This window comes from Amphiura filiformis, chromosome 12 (assembly GCF_039555335.1).
Source record: "Amphiura filiformis chromosome 12, Afil_fr2py, whole genome shotgun sequence".
NCBI classification, from domain to species: domain Eukaryota; kingdom Metazoa; phylum Echinodermata; class Ophiuroidea; order Amphilepidida; family Amphiuridae; genus Amphiura; species Amphiura filiformis.
In genome coordinates this window covers 36,990,781-37,011,173 of record NC_092639.1, presented here as the reverse complement: position 1 = coordinate 37,011,173, position 20,393 = coordinate 36,990,781, and the positions used below count along the sequence as shown (strand labels likewise).

At 36.0% G+C, this 20,393-nt stretch overlaps 1 protein-coding gene across 1 annotated transcript in view; it reads left to right on the top strand.

The window, feature by feature from the left end:
- Positions 1–20,393, top strand: part of LOC140166145 (kinesin-like protein KIF21A) — a 126,980-nt gene that overhangs the window by 70,798 nt on the left and 35,789 nt on the right. Inside the window, 10 exon segments of the mRNA XM_072189535.1 lie at positions 1,722–1,924; positions 2,878–2,964; positions 2,967–3,071; positions 4,094–4,296; positions 5,325–5,501; positions 10,052–10,303; positions 11,476–11,736; positions 15,568–15,669; positions 17,014–17,170; positions 17,504–17,567. Coding sequence (XP_072045636.1) covers positions 1,722–1,924; positions 2,878–2,964; positions 2,967–3,071; positions 4,094–4,296; positions 5,325–5,501; positions 10,052–10,303; positions 11,476–11,736; positions 15,568–15,669; positions 17,014–17,170; positions 17,504–17,567 — 1,611 coding nt within the window.

Genomic DNA, 20,393 nt, shown 5'->3' with positions numbered 1-20,393 from the left:
TGTGCAAAGGTGGGTATCGAACCCTTAACAGATATCTAAATGTATCATCAAGTTATATGAAATGCACCAGTTGAGTTGAGGTATGAAGCTGCTGAAAGCTGGCCCAAGCATGGAGGGTAGATGCAAATTGGGGCTGTAGTTTCTGAATCAGGAAAGAAGGATTTTTCCTGCAAAATTGGTCAAAAAAGGCAAAATTTTATGAAGTAGGTCACAACTGCTTATGTCAAAAACAACAAACAAACTGCAGTATTGACACTATTGCAGGTGTCATGTCATCATTTTGGAAGTAAGACATGAATAATTTCAGTTTTTGAAAATGGGAACTATCATATTATGTTCTTTCATATTTCTACCAGTAAAAAAAGACAAAGATATTCATCAATTGGTTGTAATTTAGGTTGGCAGCAGTTAGACTAAACATATAAGATTAGGCAAATATTTGCTCCATACCTCAACTTCAACGGCTATATAATTAATCAGTCTCTACTTGCAGGGGCAAATAACACAAGACATTTCACTGCTGGGCACCAAAGTTGTATGTAGGGTTCGATTTAACTTGTGTCATGGAGCAAAATGCTTCCCATTTTGGACAACCTGCTACACAAATTTCAGCTTGTATAGCAATTTTTTACAATGTAAACATATGCTAATATTATAAGAACATCGCCTAAATAAGGTTTTCGCTAAAAATTGCTACACAAATTTTTCAAAGTAAATCGAACCCTGGTCACTTGTATGACTGGTATATGACCTGTGGCAGCACCAGGCAAGAAGATTTTAGCAGGGAGGAAGAGGGGGGCAAAATCCACCCTGGTGCTGCCACAGGGTCTAATCATGAAACTGCCCAAAGCTTAAGTAGGTATTTAATCCAACACATATATTTACTCAGAATTATATTTTTTAAGAAAATAATATGAAACACAATGTGTTAGTAGCTAATCTTCATTATAAGGCTCCTTAACATGCGGGAAGTGTGGAAATTTAACAAATAACATAATATTATATATCTATGCTACATCAAAAGTGTAGAAAATAATGCTGTTTGTGCAAAGTCTGAAAGTTAGTGTTTACTGTGTGTTTGTGATCGAGGTGTGTGTTGGGGTGTGCCTGTGCATAAGACATGTACAATTGAACAGTGTTTATTTAAAGATACAGTTGATTTACACAATAGTGATTTACACAATCTTCTTGTCTTGTATACAATATTTTGAATTGTGGTCTTTTTTTGAATTTCACTTTATACTTTAATATCCTTTATATATTGCATAAGTGTGACAATTTCCAAATAGATGTATTTTTGTCATTCCCACATGAGACAAACTAAGCGCAGGCTTGTCTATTTTTAATTTAGAGTATTATTACTATTTTATTTTTATTAAATATGGCTTTAATATTGGCCACATATTTTCCACTTTTTTGGATGAAAACTGTTGTGTCTGAATGGCTGAAATTGTTGACTTTAGGTGGAATTCCTCCAAGTCTCCCTCAAGAAGGGTGTCATTTTCAAATGGAATAGCCCGTTATTATACAAATATATACTGCCATGAGAGGTTCTGGTTAAAACTATGGGCCCGAGGTGAGATCAATAGTATTAATTGATCTCAATGAGTAGAAATCTGAGTAAAATTGAGGGCGTCGCTAGTAAATCACACATTATGGCTTTAAAACTAACCCCAAGCATTTCATTACCTTAACAATTTTGTGTATTCTTACCTTCACAGTGGAAGTTCCGATAAAGAGAATGAAGAAGTAGACGACGAATCAGGTGAACCATCTCTGGAGGCGCTGACAATTGAAGAGCCAGTGGAAGGAGTGGAAGAGAATGAGGTGGAGGAGGAGGAAAATGAAGAAGGAGATACAGAGGATGCGGATGAAGAAATGGGAGATGATGATAGCGATAGCGACTCGGAATTAGATGAGGAAGGTAAGTCGGATAATCTCCATAGAGAAATACTGAGGTAATAAGTCAGTTGGGGAAGAGACACAGGGTCTTCTGTTCAATGTTCTTCTGATATTCTTTGGACCTATTCGCCGATCGCAGGGTCATCTCAAAACGAGGTTCTACCTACAAAGTCTTTGCTGTGTGCGCGTATGCCTATCAAACGCATGCTTTAATTACCGCATACATGTTGCAAAAAGCATTCTGCCGTGTTGCTAGGAATGCGCGAGAAACAAAAATGCACATTTTGCACATCATTTTCAGGGAGAATCTCGTTTTGGTAGTAAGATTGCCGATCTGTGCAAAGGTTGAATTACTTATTAGTCTAATGCTTTCATCAATTGAGCTAATGAGTCAGCTGTCAAAGTCCAGATTATATAGGTCTTCTGTTCAAAGCTCATGTGACATTCTATCCAAGATTCCCAGTTTTGGTTATAAAGAAATATAGTTTTCATGTGTCATATACTTACCAGGTGATGAAATGTGTATAGTGTGATTTTAAATATGGACCCTCGATGTCAGGATTTTTAAAAATCGATATATCGGCCACTCAATATCGATAAAAATCAATGCCTCAATTTTCCGCCCAATTTTTGTGATCTGAAAGTCCAAATCACTAAAAACTTCAAAAGTTAGAATATGGAATATGAACTTTAAACTGTTATAAATTAAAGCAACATTTATTGAGTCTAGAGGTTTTGACATTTCAAAATGTATGTGTTCTGGTGTAATAGCGGCGGCGAACACACTGCATACCCCAGGCTTCATACGACCGATTTTTGATCCCTTTTTTTCATTATCGGCAATTTGGATATATTGATTTTCTTCAGAAAGTGATATTGGCGATATCAATATTATTGGATAGTCGATTTATTGATCATTATCGATATATTGACGGTTCTTAGTTTTAAAATCAATATCTCCTCTCCATATTTCAGAACAACATCAGTTACAAGAGAACTTAGCTGATATTGCCTGCGAGATCACCATCAAACAGCGTCTGATAGAGGAGTTGGAGATGACACAACGCGACTTCACACAATGAAGGCACAATACGAAGAGAAGCTTTCATCTCTGCATAGCAAAATCAAGGAGACTGAAAATGAGAGAGACAAAGTGTTGAATAATCTAGGTAGGAAACGGAATTCTTTTGATTTTGTTGTATAAATCTGTCAATGCAGACATGAAATCTGTGAATTCAAAATAAGGCTAAAAAATAATGTTTGGTTGCCCTCAGAGACAGACCCAAAAAATCAGAAATCTTGGGTCAGGTTTTTTTTTCCCCAATCACTTTTTTTAAAGAAACCTTAAATTTGGACAGTATCAAGGACATTTTATATTTGTTATTCACTCATTTCATTAATTAAATGCATATTTGATTAAAAATAAGAAGTATTTCCATTTAAATTCTGTCCAAAAACACACAATTTTTTTAATGTAAAATGATCAAGAATTTGTCAATACTAGCCTTTTCAAAATGGAGGAATAATGGAGGAAGAGCCCATAAAAAAGAAAAAAAGAAAAAAAAGATCGATCTGCCGACCCTCCAAATTTTTGTCTTGGAAGGGCAACCAAACAATTTATTTTTTTTGGCCTAAGAACTTGTACAATTATATCTGAAAATTTTAATCCATTAAAAACAGAGCCCTTGACAAATTTACATCGCTTTGACCAAACATGCATGCTGGAAATTAACTCTACCTGCTGGAGTATAGCAAAAAAGTTATACTGAAAAAGATTGCATTATGTTCTTCAGTGCTAGAATGACTCCTTTGTTATCTACCAACTGTGAATGTCATTGGATTATTCTTGCTAGTGATAAAACCGCTTTAAAAATGTGATGGAAAATGACTACAAATTTACGACTGTTGTGTCTTTCACCAGCACAATTGTGATATTTGAGGGCACACTCTACATGTATGTTCTAAAAAGGTTCAAAGATTAAATATGGACACAAGTGTGCAGAATCGGTCAACTTTATTTTGTGGGAAAAGTCGGGGAAAGTATTCTCTAGTTACACCAAAAAATAAGTTTGTCAGTGGGTTAACATCAATGCACTTAATGCGCTTGACCAACTGGTGGCGTCAGTCTAGTTTGATGTGCTGCATTTATATTATATGCTCTACTGATTTATGTAATATATTTTCTATACAGGATCATTGACAGAGACAAGGACCAAAGAAAAAGCTGAGAAAATCCGCAAGGAGTTTCAAATCAAATTAGGCAAACTGTCGGCGGAGAAAGATCGTCTGCAGAAAGCCAGTCGTGAACATACTAAACTCATCAAAGATAAATCCCAGCATGATAGACAGATGAGAACACTGCAGAATGATCTTGCTGATATGAAGAAATTAAAGGTATGAAAATAGGGTTTTATGAGGGAAGGTGTGACCAAGTCTCAAGTTGCACTGGATCCCTTATTAAAACATTTTTAATTTTTTACTTAAAACAAGCAAAAATTTCCAGTGGGTGTGTATTTTGAATGGAATAGGCTGTTTCATCACACATGGAGCTGTGAACAGAACATTAGATCTCAGTGTCTCTTTTATGTCACTGAACTTGATGATCAAAGTTAATTAGAGAAGCTTTCCACTGTGCCAGATCATTATAAGAATTTTTGATTTGATTTGAATTGATTTGTTTAGATTTTGACAACCCTGGATAATCCAAGAAAGTCTCTGTTGAAGCTTATTTCCATTGGGGTCCATTTGAACACAGAGACAGGTTAGGAACAGTCCCTACTTTTTATTGAAAGTGACTGTGAGATACATGTACAGGTATGACTCTCTGTACACATAACCAACGGCTTAACGTCCCTCCAAAGTATGGAGTACTTTAATGATTCATTTACCCAATTTAACCATGGGGAGAGTAGAAGTCTGAATGTAATCTACAGAGGTTTCCAATTAATTTCAGGCATTTTTCCCAAAGTTAATATCCCAGCAAATCACCACCACCAGGAATTGAACCTGGGACCTCGTGCACTAAAAGGCAAGTTCCCTAACTGTTACGCCGCATTCTCCCTTGAATAACTTTTTCCAAGTCTCAAGACCTTTTAAAAGTATGTTGGTCTAACATTCTTTCAGCCCTCCAAGAGGAAGAAGTGAATCATATGCACCATCAGGGTTGTCACTACGCTGAACAGGGCCGTCCGGCACTCACAAAAATGTTTTTATTTATTTTTTTACATTTCTGGAAGTGGATGATGATATTTCATCATAAAAAGACCAAGAAATTTTTTTTAGGGGGGTGGTACCCTAGCGTTCACTAAAAAGATAGTTTGAGGCGCGAGAGCTTCGCTCGCTACGCTTCACCTTCAATATTTTAACCAGTACTTTTTTGGTCCTGGTGACAACCCTGTGCACCATATTGGTTTTTATTACAGGTACGACTGATGAAACAAATTCAAGAAGAACAAAAGAAGTCACGACAGAAAGAAACCATCAAGAATCGTGAAATCCAGACCTTGAAGAAGGAACAAAGGAAACGTGAGACCCAAATCAAATCTCTTGAAGCAAAAGCTAAACAGAAAGAGATTGTCTTGAAACGCAAACATGAAGAGGTGAGTCTTTGCAATGAAATGATTCTTTGGTCCATTGCACCATATACAGTTTTATAAGTGGTGTATGTTGTAAGGCAAAATAACTTCTTTCCTAAAAATCAAAATGCCAAATTAGGTTTTAATTTTTTACATCAGGATTTATCATAAATTATTTATCATAAAATATGTTCAGTACAAAAATTACATGTTTGTGCAGCACCAAGGATTGATTTTTATTGCTCTTGTTTTTTTAGGCACTTTAAAAAATGTTTTCCTCAGTCTTTTTTGCATAAAAATAAAAGTGTTACTAGATTTTTCAAAACAAAATGTGTGTGGTTTACGGGAAACAAACTTTTATTTTGCCTAGCTAACATCATGATTGCATTTTTATATATAAATACATGTGTGTACATTAATAATAATAATAATAATGGACATTTATAAAGCGCACAAAACAAAGGGTCTCTAGGCGCTGCACAAAAAGGAAAAATACCGTAACTACAAACATCTTAAAAACTACAGAAGCATAAAAACCCATCAAAAATAATATCAATTATTAAATCTTAATCTACAACAGGATAAAACCAGCAAACATAATAATACACAAACATCAATGATGCTGAGCCAATTTACACTTAAAGCTAAAAACGACTAAAATCAGCCAAATATACACATGCTGAGATCATTTAAAACACAATAATCAATCATAGAGTACATAATCAGAAATAATGTGAAATAACATGGTTCATGAAAGCAGTTCAGCAGTAAGCCTGGTTGCAGAGATGAGTTTTGAGATGAGTTTTAAATTGGTAAATTGTGCCGGAGTTTTTAATATGAGAAGGAAGAATGTTCCATAACTTTGGTGCAATCACATTCATACACACCCTAACACTCCCACACATCCCTACCAGCAACCACATTATGTATTGCCAGACAATCAAGGACATCTCAATCGACAGTTGATAACCAAACCGTGGACCAAAATGGTGGATTTTTGGCATGTATACCTGTGTATGACACCCACTAAGAAATACGCCTACCAAACCAATGTCGATATTTTATATGCTAGATAGTGGACATATCTCTCAAATGCATTTGGCATGCAATTGGAACTTACTGCAGATCTACACAAACTCAGGATGGTGCTTTTTTGCAGCTAGATCCAGTTTGAATGCGAAAAATCTTGTTTGTGTCCTCAGTTGTGCGCACACACACCCCACACAAATCTGGTTAATGTCTTTATTGCTCAGGAAATACAAGTAGCATGTCAATTATTATTCTTTTCATTTAGGATTTCAATTTCAATTACCTGCATGTACAGTATACATTGTACCACTGCCAATGATCATCTTGATCTAACTGGGCCATATGGAAGAACAGGGGAATACTTAAATTTTCCCCTGAATATGGACCCAGTATAAAGAAGAAATAAACAAACAAACAAACCTTCTGGTAACTTTTGACCTGATACCATTTTCAGATTATTGAGGAGTATTTAGAGGAAATGGGTCTTACCTTAGAAGAGGTTTGTTGGTCATGTGCATGATATTTACTGATGATAATGAACAAAGGAAATATGATTGCAACTATGATTGCAACTATGATTTGCATAACAAGTGAATGATTTGTATGTGAGGATTTGCATAATTGGCTAGTCTGGTCTTGTTGCTTGTAAACCAAATCTTTGATTCATATAAAAAAGAGGAAAAATAACGATAAAACAGAGCAAATTGAAAAAGTTACCACTCCAAACTATTTGGTTTACAGGGCTATGGTCTACTAGATATGATGCAAATTAAATTTTAAAATGTTACATTTAGGTCATAATATTTGGCATTATTTTCAGAATTGTCATGCCACAAAGTAATTTGATGAAAAAGACCAAATGACAAATTGCATGTTTTGATATAAAAAATAACGAGATTACGATCAAATGTTACTTTTGTAGACTTCTTGTACCTAATATGATACATAATACCTAATATATCTTGCCCCTAGTTTAACCTTTAACCCTATTTTAACCTTATCCATATCACTCTTCTTTAAACCAAACTGTTGTGTTGGAAATCAAACCCAACTCTGAATCAAATCTAGCAAGTCCTTAACCCAAAATTAACTTTATTCACTTTTACCAACCCAAATCGAAACCTTAACTCGTAACTTAAGACAGAGGAGTGAATGGCAGCATGGTATTATGCGTCAAATATTAAGCATATTACAAGTCAAAATTACGGAGGTACCTTATTGTGTACAAACTAAAATCATGTTAAGTATATAAGATGTAATTGAATACCTGAGTGGAAGAAGGGCCCAACTCCATCAAAACTGTTTTTGAGATATTAAGAAAAAACATAATATTTGGAAAAGTTTTATAGACAGAATGTTTTCATCTTCAGAGGACCTTTAATACATGAACATACAATGCTACATACATTCGAAATTAAATATGATGTTTCCATGGCAACGGTACAGGTCTTAATACTGAGCTGGAGTTGGGCCCTTCTTCCACTAATATACTGCAAGTGCCAGTTCCGTGAGCAGATATGGTATAAATAGCCACAGAAATTTGATAATTATCCATTATTTGCACAAGTGGAAGCATGTAATATGTTAGCAAGAAAGTTTATTGTAGTGAAAAGCAGATTTCATGGGTGAACAAAATTTCTCTTATATTCCAATATTTGTGGAAGAAGGGCCCAACTCCATGGAGTTGGGCCTTTCTTCTATAAAAACCATGATTAAGTGTACATGGAAGACTATTTGGAGAGTGGATTTTGACTCATCTTTCACACACAAGGAAGAACAGTCTGTTGGCAATAGAATGTTGGGTCAAACTCATTTTTGTAAAAAATTGGAGTTGGGCCCTTCTTCCACTCAGGTATTCAATTATAACCTGCATGCATTGATAATTGAGAGGCATGTCAGATGTGCATGAATTAAACCACCTGTTACATGCTCATCAATGCATGTGTCCAGATGAATGAAATGGAATGCTACTTTTCATGGACTGGTTCAGTCAACCAATCAGAGAATCCCGCCTGCAAACTTGCACGCTGTATTGTCAGTACCATGCGAAAGGCAATGTGTCAGCAACATTAATTATTACAATAAGGAACAGACAATGCATGCTTTAAGGTGGTACTATACACCCCTGGCCAATTTTGTGCCTATTTTTGCATTTTTCTCAAATATTATAGCGCATTGGTGACAAGTAAGATATGTATATTATAGGGGCAAGGACTACAACTACTGCACTGAAAATTCAGCAACTCAAGACAAGTAGTTATTGATTTATTGATCAAATATTGGTTTTCCCTCATTTTTGACTGTAACTCCACAACTGTTGTCTGTGCTGAAATAGAATAGAGCGATGGTCAGGATTAAGTCGGCCGTAGCTGGGGGCCATCCACGCCAAACTAGCTTAATGGATGGATGGCCCCCAGCTATGGCCGCCAGTGAGATGTAGGAATGTGGCTTGTCGGATTTGTCTATATAGAAGACATAACCTTGATCCCCCACATATCAAATGGAGTCATGCATTCAGGTAACCCCATTTGAAATTCACACTCCCTGTGTGGAAGATTAAGATCATGACTTCCATAGGGAGTGATTTCAACAGGATTAGCCAATTGTACTTTTACTAATATAAGGGAGGGAATAGATTGGTACAGAAGACAAACGGGATTTTGCATGTTGCTATGGATACTAATTCAGAAGAAATCGTCTGACATGGATTGTATGAAATAATGCATTTTAAGTTGCAAAAATAATGGCATGTTTGATTTAAGCGAGAGTGATAAAAATTACAAGAAAATGACTTGGTGAGTCACTTCAATGTGCACTCTCGTAATATATTCACATATTGCAAGGTGGATGCAATTTTAGCAAATCAAGAATTTGTGGGTAAGTACAAGTGTTGTCACAAAATAAACGTGGTAATTTGAAGCATTTTCTACTACCGTATTCAACCTAATTACTGCTCCGGGCACTTAAGTCTGTCACTTTAGAGGCATTATTAAAAAGATGTAATGAAAGTCAGAATTTGAAATTCGCATATTATGTAAACAATATAAATACAGTGTCTCTGAAGTCAAAATCATCTTAATCCTAAGCAGGAAGATGTAAAAGGATGGTTTTATTAGGCAAAAAAAGGGTTGTCTCAAAGCTCACTAGTGGTTTGAAGACAAATGCAAAATACGATTTTTTTTTTTTTTATTATTATTATTATTCCCGACTTGGTATTTTTCTGGTATTTTGAGAAAAAAGTGATTTGCGACGAATTTTTCTGGAAAAAACTAAAAAAAAAAAAATTTTTGTTGAAATAAAAAAAAATTCCGCATTTTTTTTTTTTCAAATCCCACGATTTTACAAATGCATGCGCAAGCTTTGAAACAAACCTTTTTTTTTGGCCTTAAGACATTTGACAGAATTAGTTGAACATATGCATTTAAAATGGACGCTGAGACAGTTCTTACTAGAAATATCCAGGGTGGCACTAATTAGGTCGAATACGGTACTTGGAAATCAAAATTGATCCTATTATTATTAACCGTATATCAATGTCATCATAGGTACAAGCTTTGCGAAGACAAAAAAAACCAATGTCGGACAAAGCAGCAGGAAGGGCCATGGGTCGAAGGTCACCACACTTGGCTAACATCCAGCAAGAAACAACAACATCGGTTTACCAAATGAATGGTCCAGCTCAGCAGCGGAGGAAACCGCTGAGTGCAGCGACGCAGAAACGGCGCCACCAACGCCACGGCACTAGCGAGTACTCATCGAAAGCAGCAAAGCACAAGTGGCACCTTATTGAAAGAAGAGTAAGTCGGATTGTTGATCAAATCCAAACCCAATGAATGACATTGTGTGGTAATCTTCCAGTAATGTTAATGTACAAATACACAATGCTGTATCTTGATAGGATGTGTAGGCACTTATGCAGACCACAGAATTAGAGAACCGGGACTCCCTATATACTGCCACGTACAATCGCACCATGTACAGTCAGCTATAGGGAGAAAATTGGGCGTATTCGGATCCTTGCCAACGTTGCGCGGAGACAAACGAAAACAATTCTGCGTCTCATCTTTAGCCTCTTGCAATAGACGCGTTTCACTATGAAGTCAAATTACGCTTAGTATGTGATATCGCGCTAGCATGACAACGAATACCTCAAGAGCATTCTGAGGGAAACCGAATGCCACCAATTTTTGCTCCATGCCTGTATCAAGATGCATGGTGGCTGAGTCCCGGTTCTCCTTCTCTAATTCTCTGGTGCAGACACATGTATGGGCAACACTGAAGGTTAGGTGGTTGACCAGATTGACAGCCTAATCTCGCCACTGTACCATTAAATTGAGATTTGGTTTAGTCCTTTCGTTAGGAGGGGAGGAGGTAAAAAAGTGTGATTACATTTGTTGACCTTTTGGGTTGCAATTTTCAACATTTCAGCCTTTCCATTTGAGGGAGGGAGGGGGACAACTGGCTAATGAACAGTCTTTCGGCTCTTTTCAGAGCCACCAAAACCTTTATATTAGCAGATAGGCGAGATCTGCTAGTTCTCTGTAGACAAGGGGCAGTCTTCATTGAACGGCTCTTTTCAGAGCCACCAAAACTTACAAAATCAGCAGATAGGCGAGATCTGCTAGTTTCTGTTGACAAGGGACAGTCTTCAGCAAACGGCTCTTTTCAGAGTCATCAGTAGACAAGGGCGGTCTACATGTCTCATTCTTAGGTACTTTGTCCTGAAGAAGTCAGAGCTACTCCTGACGAAAGCTTGACAGTTCTAAACTTGTCCGACGGCGAACCCGCTAAAACCTACTAATTGTTATGAATTCCCGTCGTAAAAGCCTATCCCACAATTAGTCTTTCATTTATTGTATGACATCAAACTTTGGTTTATTCTCTAAGTGTTAAAATAATTGGTACAAAATTTGCAATAAAAATGACTTAAATTCACCATACTTGTTATGAACCGTTGTTATTTTCCCAGCTCAATGATATCATAGCCAGACGCCAGACAGTAGCACACATGGAACGTGACATGGAACGTTTCCTACACCATCGCCATCGCCTCAGTAAGAAGCTAGATAAGCAGATGAAAAGACGCGAGGATGCGATGAACAAAGGCGCAGAGAAGACTGTCATCGCAGAACACAATGAGATGATTGACGGGTTGAATGCTAATGTGGAATACGTACAAGAACAGATCATGGAATGTCAGGCGAATATCATGGAGGTCATGGAAGGAAAGGTTAGTGTGCTACTGAGAATAATGTTAGCGGGGTTCCCACAGTCCTTGAAAGTCCTTGAATTTGAAAACACCTTTTCAAGGCCTAAAGTCCTGGAAATTTGCACAAGGTCCTTGAAAGTCTGTGAAAATTGGAATTTTACCTAAAGTATAATTTTGACAAAATTTGGGGAGTAGAAGTGGTGCTGTCACTTTCGTTAATACGTGCCGCATGGAGAGCCGCATCATGATTTTTGTGATGTGGTAAGTCCTTGAAAATCATGCTTTTGGACCTTGAAAGTCCTTGAAAACTCCTTTAATTTTAAAGTTCTCCTTATTGTGAATTAAAATTGCTTTTTTGTAAAAAAGGTTTGGAAACCTGCCATTTGAGTAAAAAGTATAGTGAAAGCAAACTGCACATAAGCCTGTATATAGCAGGCCGCAAAATTCTAGACAAGTCTGGCTACATACTTTCATCTATATAACTGCACTAATAATTGCTCAACAGATTGGCCAGTCCGTTTATTGGGAAATTATCTTTGTAGTCCTTAAAATTTTTGATTCAAATGTTATGATCATACCTAATAAAGTAGTAAAATGCTGCAACTTGTTTTGATAGCAAATCATTTTCCAGTATTCGGTAACAGTTCCATAATTTCCTTGAAATTTTGACCAATAAACTGTCACTGTGTAATAGGTAGAGGCTGTCCTTACTTTTCCAAGGGGTTGGGGGAAACAGGGAAAGTACATTTTTCTGACATTCTAGTGATTTAACCCTACGAATAATATCATTATGTCAATTTCGTGACAAAACTCCCCCAGCAGGATGAATTCATATAGGCTATCCACTAGAGGACTAGAGCCTTCTGAATCACAAAACTGTCTGAACCTTCCCTGGATGGATCATAAACATGTTTGAACTCTGGACTATTTGAATGTCCCTGCCAATGCATCCTTAGTGCACTGCAATCCCAGAACGGAAAACGCACACTATATGAGTCACTGAAATTAAGAATTTCCCCACCAAACAATGTTGGGAGAAGATATGAAGCAGATGAGCATATTGGGCATGCCAACATTGTACGGGGGTAGAAGGGGACCATTTCCAGTAAGGCCTTTAAAGTTTTCAAACAATTTTAAGATTGTTGAAGCAGCTTTACTTCAAATGCTCCTATAAATGAATTTGGTGTGTTGTCAGGAATGAAAATCGTTTAAAACTTCTCAGAAACAGTTCGGCTTGCGATATGAACTTGCGCCCAATGCAGTGTGAACTAGCATCACTGACTCGCCAAGGTGAAAAATAGTAAAAATTCAAAAACAAGCAAGTGAATGATGAATGAGTAAACAGTTACTTTATTGAAAATGAAAAGATACCTAACAATTTTGGTAATTTATTAATTTTGAAGTAAATCTGAACTGAACTTTTCTCACGTTTTGGTTTTGTCTGCTTATTTAATTGTATCAGGAGTCTATTTTGGTAGGTCATATTATATCTGATGTGATGTGATATTTAAAGGATTTTACCATATTCTTTGGTAAAGAAGGCTGAAAAGATATAATAGAAAGGGCTATTTGAAGAGCTATATTTTCTGATACAGTGTGAGCAACTTTGACTATAGTAAATTGCTGTACTTTTAATTTGATATGAGAGTGTATGAGAGACAAGTCGCAACTCACAATGCGTCATGATGCATGTGGATGGTGACGGAATTAACTGTACGACATGTAAAGCACACATACTACGCTTCAGAAGTGCCTTGTTAACATTGCGGAAATATGCTCTCCTCAAATTTTTGCAGCAATATATATTGTCCCAAGTCTTAAATCTGCTAGTTGTAAAATGGACAAATCAATTTTACCTGAAAAAGAAGGATTAATTTTACTTGAATCATATTTTAATATTGAATCCAGCTATAAACTTAAGTATAGATGACTTCAGCCTTCTTTACAATATTTTCTATACTTTACTTATTTTTTTCATTCGATATTAACATCAATGCATGAACAAGAAAAAAGAGTAAATATTGCTTAAATATTGCGACTACACATTGTGAACTAATAATGATCATTATCTGTGGTATTTGTAAATTTGTAGCATGTAATGTATGTAATGTAATCATGTTCCTGTTGTTGGACATCATCATATTTCACACTATACACTTACTTTGCATGTATTTAACAAAGTCCATTCTTTTTCGAAATACTATATTGCAACAGAGACTCACATCTTGATTTTGTCATTAACTCTTGTCAATAGTTTCAATACTTAGTTCAAATTATGTTTATTGAACAAAATGTAGCTCCTAACAGGGTGGGTGTTGTAAAAACTAGGTAGGTCCATTTGTCCGTCCGTTTATTGAGGTCCATTTGTTAACCCCAATTTTTTCCGCCTGTGAAAAATTTTCTCCTCGCTTATTTTCTTCAACAAATGGCTATGCTATATTCAAGTGCAATAGCAATCAACACAGCACATCCCGTGAATCCAGAAAGGCTATTTTGCATTTTAGGATGCATGACAATTTGCAGACGGACAAATTGAATATATAAGAGAGACATGTTAAACATTAGTTGCACTTTTTATGGGGGCGCAGGGGTTGAAATTTTCATTTTGGGGGTTGATATTTTATTTTGGGTTGAGTTGAGTTAGTAAACCAACTCATTTGGGGGTTTAACATTTCTGTCTTCCCAAGATCACTTTGGCCCCTAATGATAATAATAGTACTAAAAGTGTGTCTGCAGGTTCTCATTGTCTCAATTTTAATATTGCATATTCTGTCATCTATAAATGTTTGAATGCAAAATTCACTATTTTTCTGTAAGTTGTCTTTTTACTATCTTCACACGTGTAGAGGAGACAAAACATAATTACGTATGTATTTCATCCTAGACCTTGTCATTCTTTATTCAGCTCACAATTATGAGACTACATGTAGTAATATCGTCGATGAACATAGAATGGTTTACAGGCAATTATTGGTAAAACATGTAGGCAAAGTGCGTTTTATGTGACTGAAACACACGTTTGTGTATTTACTTGAGCGTGAGACAGAAGTTGGGACTTGAATGCTGCACGCAGTAACAAGAATTGAAATATGTTTGCCTTGTTTTGAGTTGAATTTTATTTCATATTTGAATGTTGCAATGTCAGTATCACATCTGCCCAAAATGAAGCAGTCTTCTAGATATTTATGACAACATCAGATCCACTGAGACTAAAGTTGACAATATGAGTTATTACCATCCTGGCATACTTGGTTGCGAAGGTTATCATCTTGTTATATGTGATGCGATCAAGCAAAATCAGTCGGAACTCGGAAATTTTAAATTTTCAGTTTCTTATAGGATAGTAAAAAGCATTTACAATCTTGATTTTGCAGAAAACCCCATTGAAATTGAACAACCAGTTCCAAAGATATGAGCAATTAAAGAGTTTCCAAAACAAAAGGAAATGTTTCCTTTGTTTGGCTATATCTCAAAATCAATATTTCCGAGTTCCGACTGATTTTGCTTGATCGCATCACATATGTTCCTGCCCTTTTTGCTGTTTTTCCCCTTATTTCAATTTCATTTTTATTGACTTTGTTCAGATTGAATCAGATCGTGTCACAATTCATGTGGGGTTTTTTTCAGCATCATTTGATCGCTTTATATAATTTTGGTAATTCATCGATACATCGATGGAACCTCTGTTATCTTACATTGTCATTTTGTATCTGTTTGTTAAGTGTATTTTGATGTACTGTTTTGTTAAGGAGATGCATCATTTCTCCGGCACTTGCCATTGATGCATCACCTCCATCACATGTTGTGTTTATGTGATGACATCTTGATGTAATATTATCTTGTTTGTTTCAGGATGATGTGGATGTAGTAGATGCCGCAGCCATAATACAGAATTGCACTCTGCATGAATCCAAATACATGAATGAGCACTTCCTGACACTGTGTATTAATAAGGTAAGGTGAACATAAGTTATATGAATATGATGGTATTTAGTGGTGCAATGGTTTGGAATATGTATAAGTCGTGGATCAAATTACAACCTCGTGTTGCACAAGTCCCCTATTGTATAGCCTCCCGGGTATAATGTCAGTGGGTACATACATTCAGCATATGGAGTAATTAGAAAACCATCTCCAGGTATAATATCTGAAGAATTGGATTCAACAGCAACGTATAATAGATGGTTCTATAGTTGATAGATGATAAGACATTTTGACACCAAATCTGAGTCACAACGGCAGCATATGTGCATGGACTGTAACCTTATATTATGCGCAAATTTAATTCAAATATTGGTGTGGAATCTCTGCATAAACTAATCATGCTTATATGATGGGGCAGCTTGATTGACATTTATCATGGCTATGGCCAGATAATAGGCTTAGAGAGAAAACGCAATCTCGCTTTTCTGGCTGTGAATCTCGCTTTTAAGTGCTTTTCTCGCTTTTAAAAGATTAAATTCTACCACAAAAATCTATTTCTATGGCGCATGGTTGCAGAATTCGACAACCATTACAACTAAAAAAGCTCAAGTTTGACCTGACTTTCCAGCCTGAATTTACAAAAACGGTCCATTTTTTGGCACATCCAAGCAACAACACAAGTAATATTCTTTATTTACTACTCAAATCTTGCAGTAGATTGTCCTTTTAAGCTGATTTATGAGGACAAGAAAACAGTATTTTTGATGACAGTCCGGTCGGCTATTTGTTTTGGTATCAGAGGGGTATGGAGTCAATGAAATACTGCCCGCAATTTTTTGATTTGATTTTTGCCAATTTTGGGGCATAAATCTCGCTCTTTCTCGCATTTTGAAGTTGCCATCTCGCATTTTTGGTCAAATTTTTTTTTTTCTAAGCCTACAGATAGATGGCATAAAAAGATGACGACACAATCTTTCAAATTCTAGGATGCACCAAAATGACAGGTCACAACCATAAGAGAGATGGGATATCAACAACGGCCATCATTTTCATTCTAACGCATGGTGGATGCCAAGTAGACGGGGTACCAGGAAAATAACGGCAAAGGATTTCAGTTTCCCTTCCCATCATTAATCTATATGTATGTCTGTTCATACTATGCCCCAATTGCTTTGCCGATATATCAATTACTTTTTGCTGCAGCTCAACGCAACTCATCGCATTTCCAAGTTAAAATGTATTTAATTTTAGTGCGATCCACAGTGCAGTATCTTGCAGTACAATGCGAAGCAATTGTGGCATAGTATGAACAGAGCTTTAGGCAATTGTTCAAGTATGACCTTCATTCTTTTTTAATTTTCTTTTATATCACAGGGATTACTAGCATCTCAGAAGGAAGCACATATCAGAGAATTGGATGCAAAGTTACATCAAGAAGAGAATAATAGCTTCATGCAAACTCAACTCTTACAACATGTATTGCAAGGGTCAGAGGTCGAGGCTGATGATCTATTTGCAAAGCCTGATGACGGTATGTTAAGTTTGCAGAGGCCTGCCATCTTGTTACCAAAATGAAACAATGCGCAAAATTTTCATTAATTTTGTTTTTTCACTCTTTTCAGGCAATGCTTAGAAGGCTTTTGCAAAGTGTATGCAGTGATTAAGTATCTTATAAAAGGCATCCACATACACAAGACACTTTTTTTGGGGGGGGGGGAGTAGAACCTCATTTTGAGATGACTGTGCAGAGGCAGTGGGTCAAGGGTTGCTTCTGTTCAGATAAAATTGCAGACATTTTGTTTTTCAATGTATCACACATCTAAGCCAGTTTTGTGCATTTTTTTCTCTTCCACTTTAATCCTAGAAGAAAGTAGCAGTAGTAGTGCTGAAAGTTCAAGAGCGCCCTCGCCAGTCCTGGGTGACAGCAGGTGAGTCTGATTAGAACATAGGTCACAATATCACAATATAAAAGTTGGTTATTTAGTATGATATAGTACAAACAAAGCACACACATTTAAATACATATTTGCAATAAAACATGCACAGGGAAATCAGAAACATGAGATAGTGGACTTAAAGCCATATTATAACATTTTCATACAAAATAGATTAGCATTTCTTTGCCATAAAATGTTAGTTTTTACTGTCAGATATATTCACTTTTATTTTTGAGCCGAACAACTACGGCAAAGCAAAGAAAATTGGAATTTACTACCAGCGCATATGTTGCCAATATGTACCACTCCTTCGGTCATGTTATGGTATGACCCTTTGTTGTGTAGATCACCGTCCCGCACGCCGTGTACGTACTGTGTGTTATGAACATCGTGTAGCCAATATGCGTTCGACTAATAATTCTATCGTAATAATAAAACGCCGGTTCCGTCGTTTTATTCAAAATCTCGCGGATTTTGACAAAACTGCAGCTCCTAGAGTCTTGATTTTTGCAGGGTATATTGGTTTAATAAAGTACAATATAATCGTGTAAAAAATGAATTTTAAAAAATCAGTGAGGGCGTCCTCCTCAGCAAATGTTATAATATGGCTTTAACACGGTTTGGAAATAAGCTCTTCATATATAAAACTGGACCACTGCCAACTTTAATACAAAACAAAATCAGTCCTTATCTGTTAATACCATACATTGATATTGAAACCTGAACCCGTTTACAAATACTGTTGCATTTAGGTCTGACAGCGCCAGGCAATAAAGCTGTGGAAGCAGTTATAGTTCATGTAAAACTCTGAACCCTTTTACAAATACTGTTGCATTTAGGTCTGACAGCACCAGGCAATAACTGTGGAAACAGTTATAGTTGATATGAAAACCTGAACCCTTTTACAAATACTGTTGCATTTAGCTCTGACAATGCCAGGCAGTTAAGCTGTGGAAATAGTCTATAACTTCACACATTTAAAAATGATTCTTGATGATTGAGTACATGTAGATGTATGATAATAGTATTCTTTCTTTTCTTTCATGATTTCTTTAAACTGTGTTAAAATTTCAAATTGCAAAAAAGCTGTAAACAAAAATTGAAGAACGGGAAAGTAAACATATTTTTTTGTCATTATTTTTCGTTTTGATACCATTTTCATATTTTGGATATGCATAGTCTCATCGCAGACTAAATACTGTGTTTTTGAGCAAATCACAAATGTTGTGTATTTTCTTCTTCTCTCCACATGAATATTGTGAACGTACATGTCCTAACATTGTTCAATAATCTGATTGGGTGAAACGGACTCATATGACCGCCCACTACTCCCTCATCACCCTTGGTTTGTTTGTAATGAATAATTCATGATCTAATTTGCATAATTATTATCTGATTTGCATAATTATGATAATACATAACATGTGACTTGATGACTATTAATTAACCAGTGAATTGAGCCTGATGATTTTGTTGCTTGCATATCCCATTATACTACTAGTTGTGGTCATTAGGATCTGCAAATACCTATTTCAGCCACAGCGTTAAAAAACTGGATTTGAACTTTACCCAAGTCCCTCCGAAATCTTGTTGCCAATATAGCCTATTCCAGTTGAAATCCATACAGCCCTTATGGAAGACATGACCTTAATCTTCCATATAGGGAGTGTGTTGTTACTTGAACGAGTGACTCCATTTGAAATCTACACCCCATGTGCGGGAGATTAAGGTCATGTCTTCTATAGGGGTGCATGTTCAGGAGATTTCAGATATTTTACAATAAACTTGGATATTAAAACAGAGAGGACCATTACGCTATCGGGGAACATGTAGACTATTCAAAGAAAGCTATGTACATATTAGAACTGAACATTTAATATGATATTTATTTTTTCAAATAAAGAAAAGTCATGAACGAGCTAAGAACTAATTATAAACAAACTTGTGTCAGCCTAATCTCTGATAGCCAATCTTATTTAAGTGAATACTCTCCAGAAATATAAAACAACACTATGCAGGAGAGTATTATCATTTGATTGAAACTTTTCAAAGACTTAAATGAGAGATACCTTGATCAGCCATGTTTGAATGTCACCTGTGGGGTGAAATGGTATAACTCTTGTTAGCTTCAGGTTATGCCAGGAAATTTACATTTTTAATGTGAACTCTGAGTGCACAAAGGATTAGGTACCAGTTATGTTCACCCCTGTATATCCTAAACAAATTCGGATATGTCATTATTGAAACCTCATTCATTGAAATTGTTAAAAAAATAAAGACATGATGATCCAAAAACCCAAGGAAGATGCAAATTCAAAAGTTGCAGTTTGCTCCCTTGGATACGTTTACAAATCATTCTTTAGTTTTCCATTGATTAGCATGTTAAAACTAGCGTTGTGGTGTCATTGATTAGAAAATACAAGTGGAACTTTTGATTTTGTTTCTTTATTAGGTTTTAGATCACCATTTCTTTAATCCTCAACCAATTTCAACAAATGAGGTCTGAAATCAAAGCTAAAGAGTGCAGGTATTAGTTGCTTGTTTTAATTTGACATATTTGTCTTCGTTTAGTATATACAGGGGTGAACATAACTGATATCTAAATTCTTTTCTGCACTGTAGTATATTGGGTGTATAGTGTACTTCTGTCAATAATGTACAAAGCACTATCACAGCATTGTAATGATTTTGATTCCTGAAATTCCAAATATTGCACTTTGTTATTTGCTAACAAATTGCTGGAGATACACCATGCCACTTCCGGTCCCCTTGAAATGGCAAATCAATATGGCGAACTCTCGTGTTGTTACATGCATA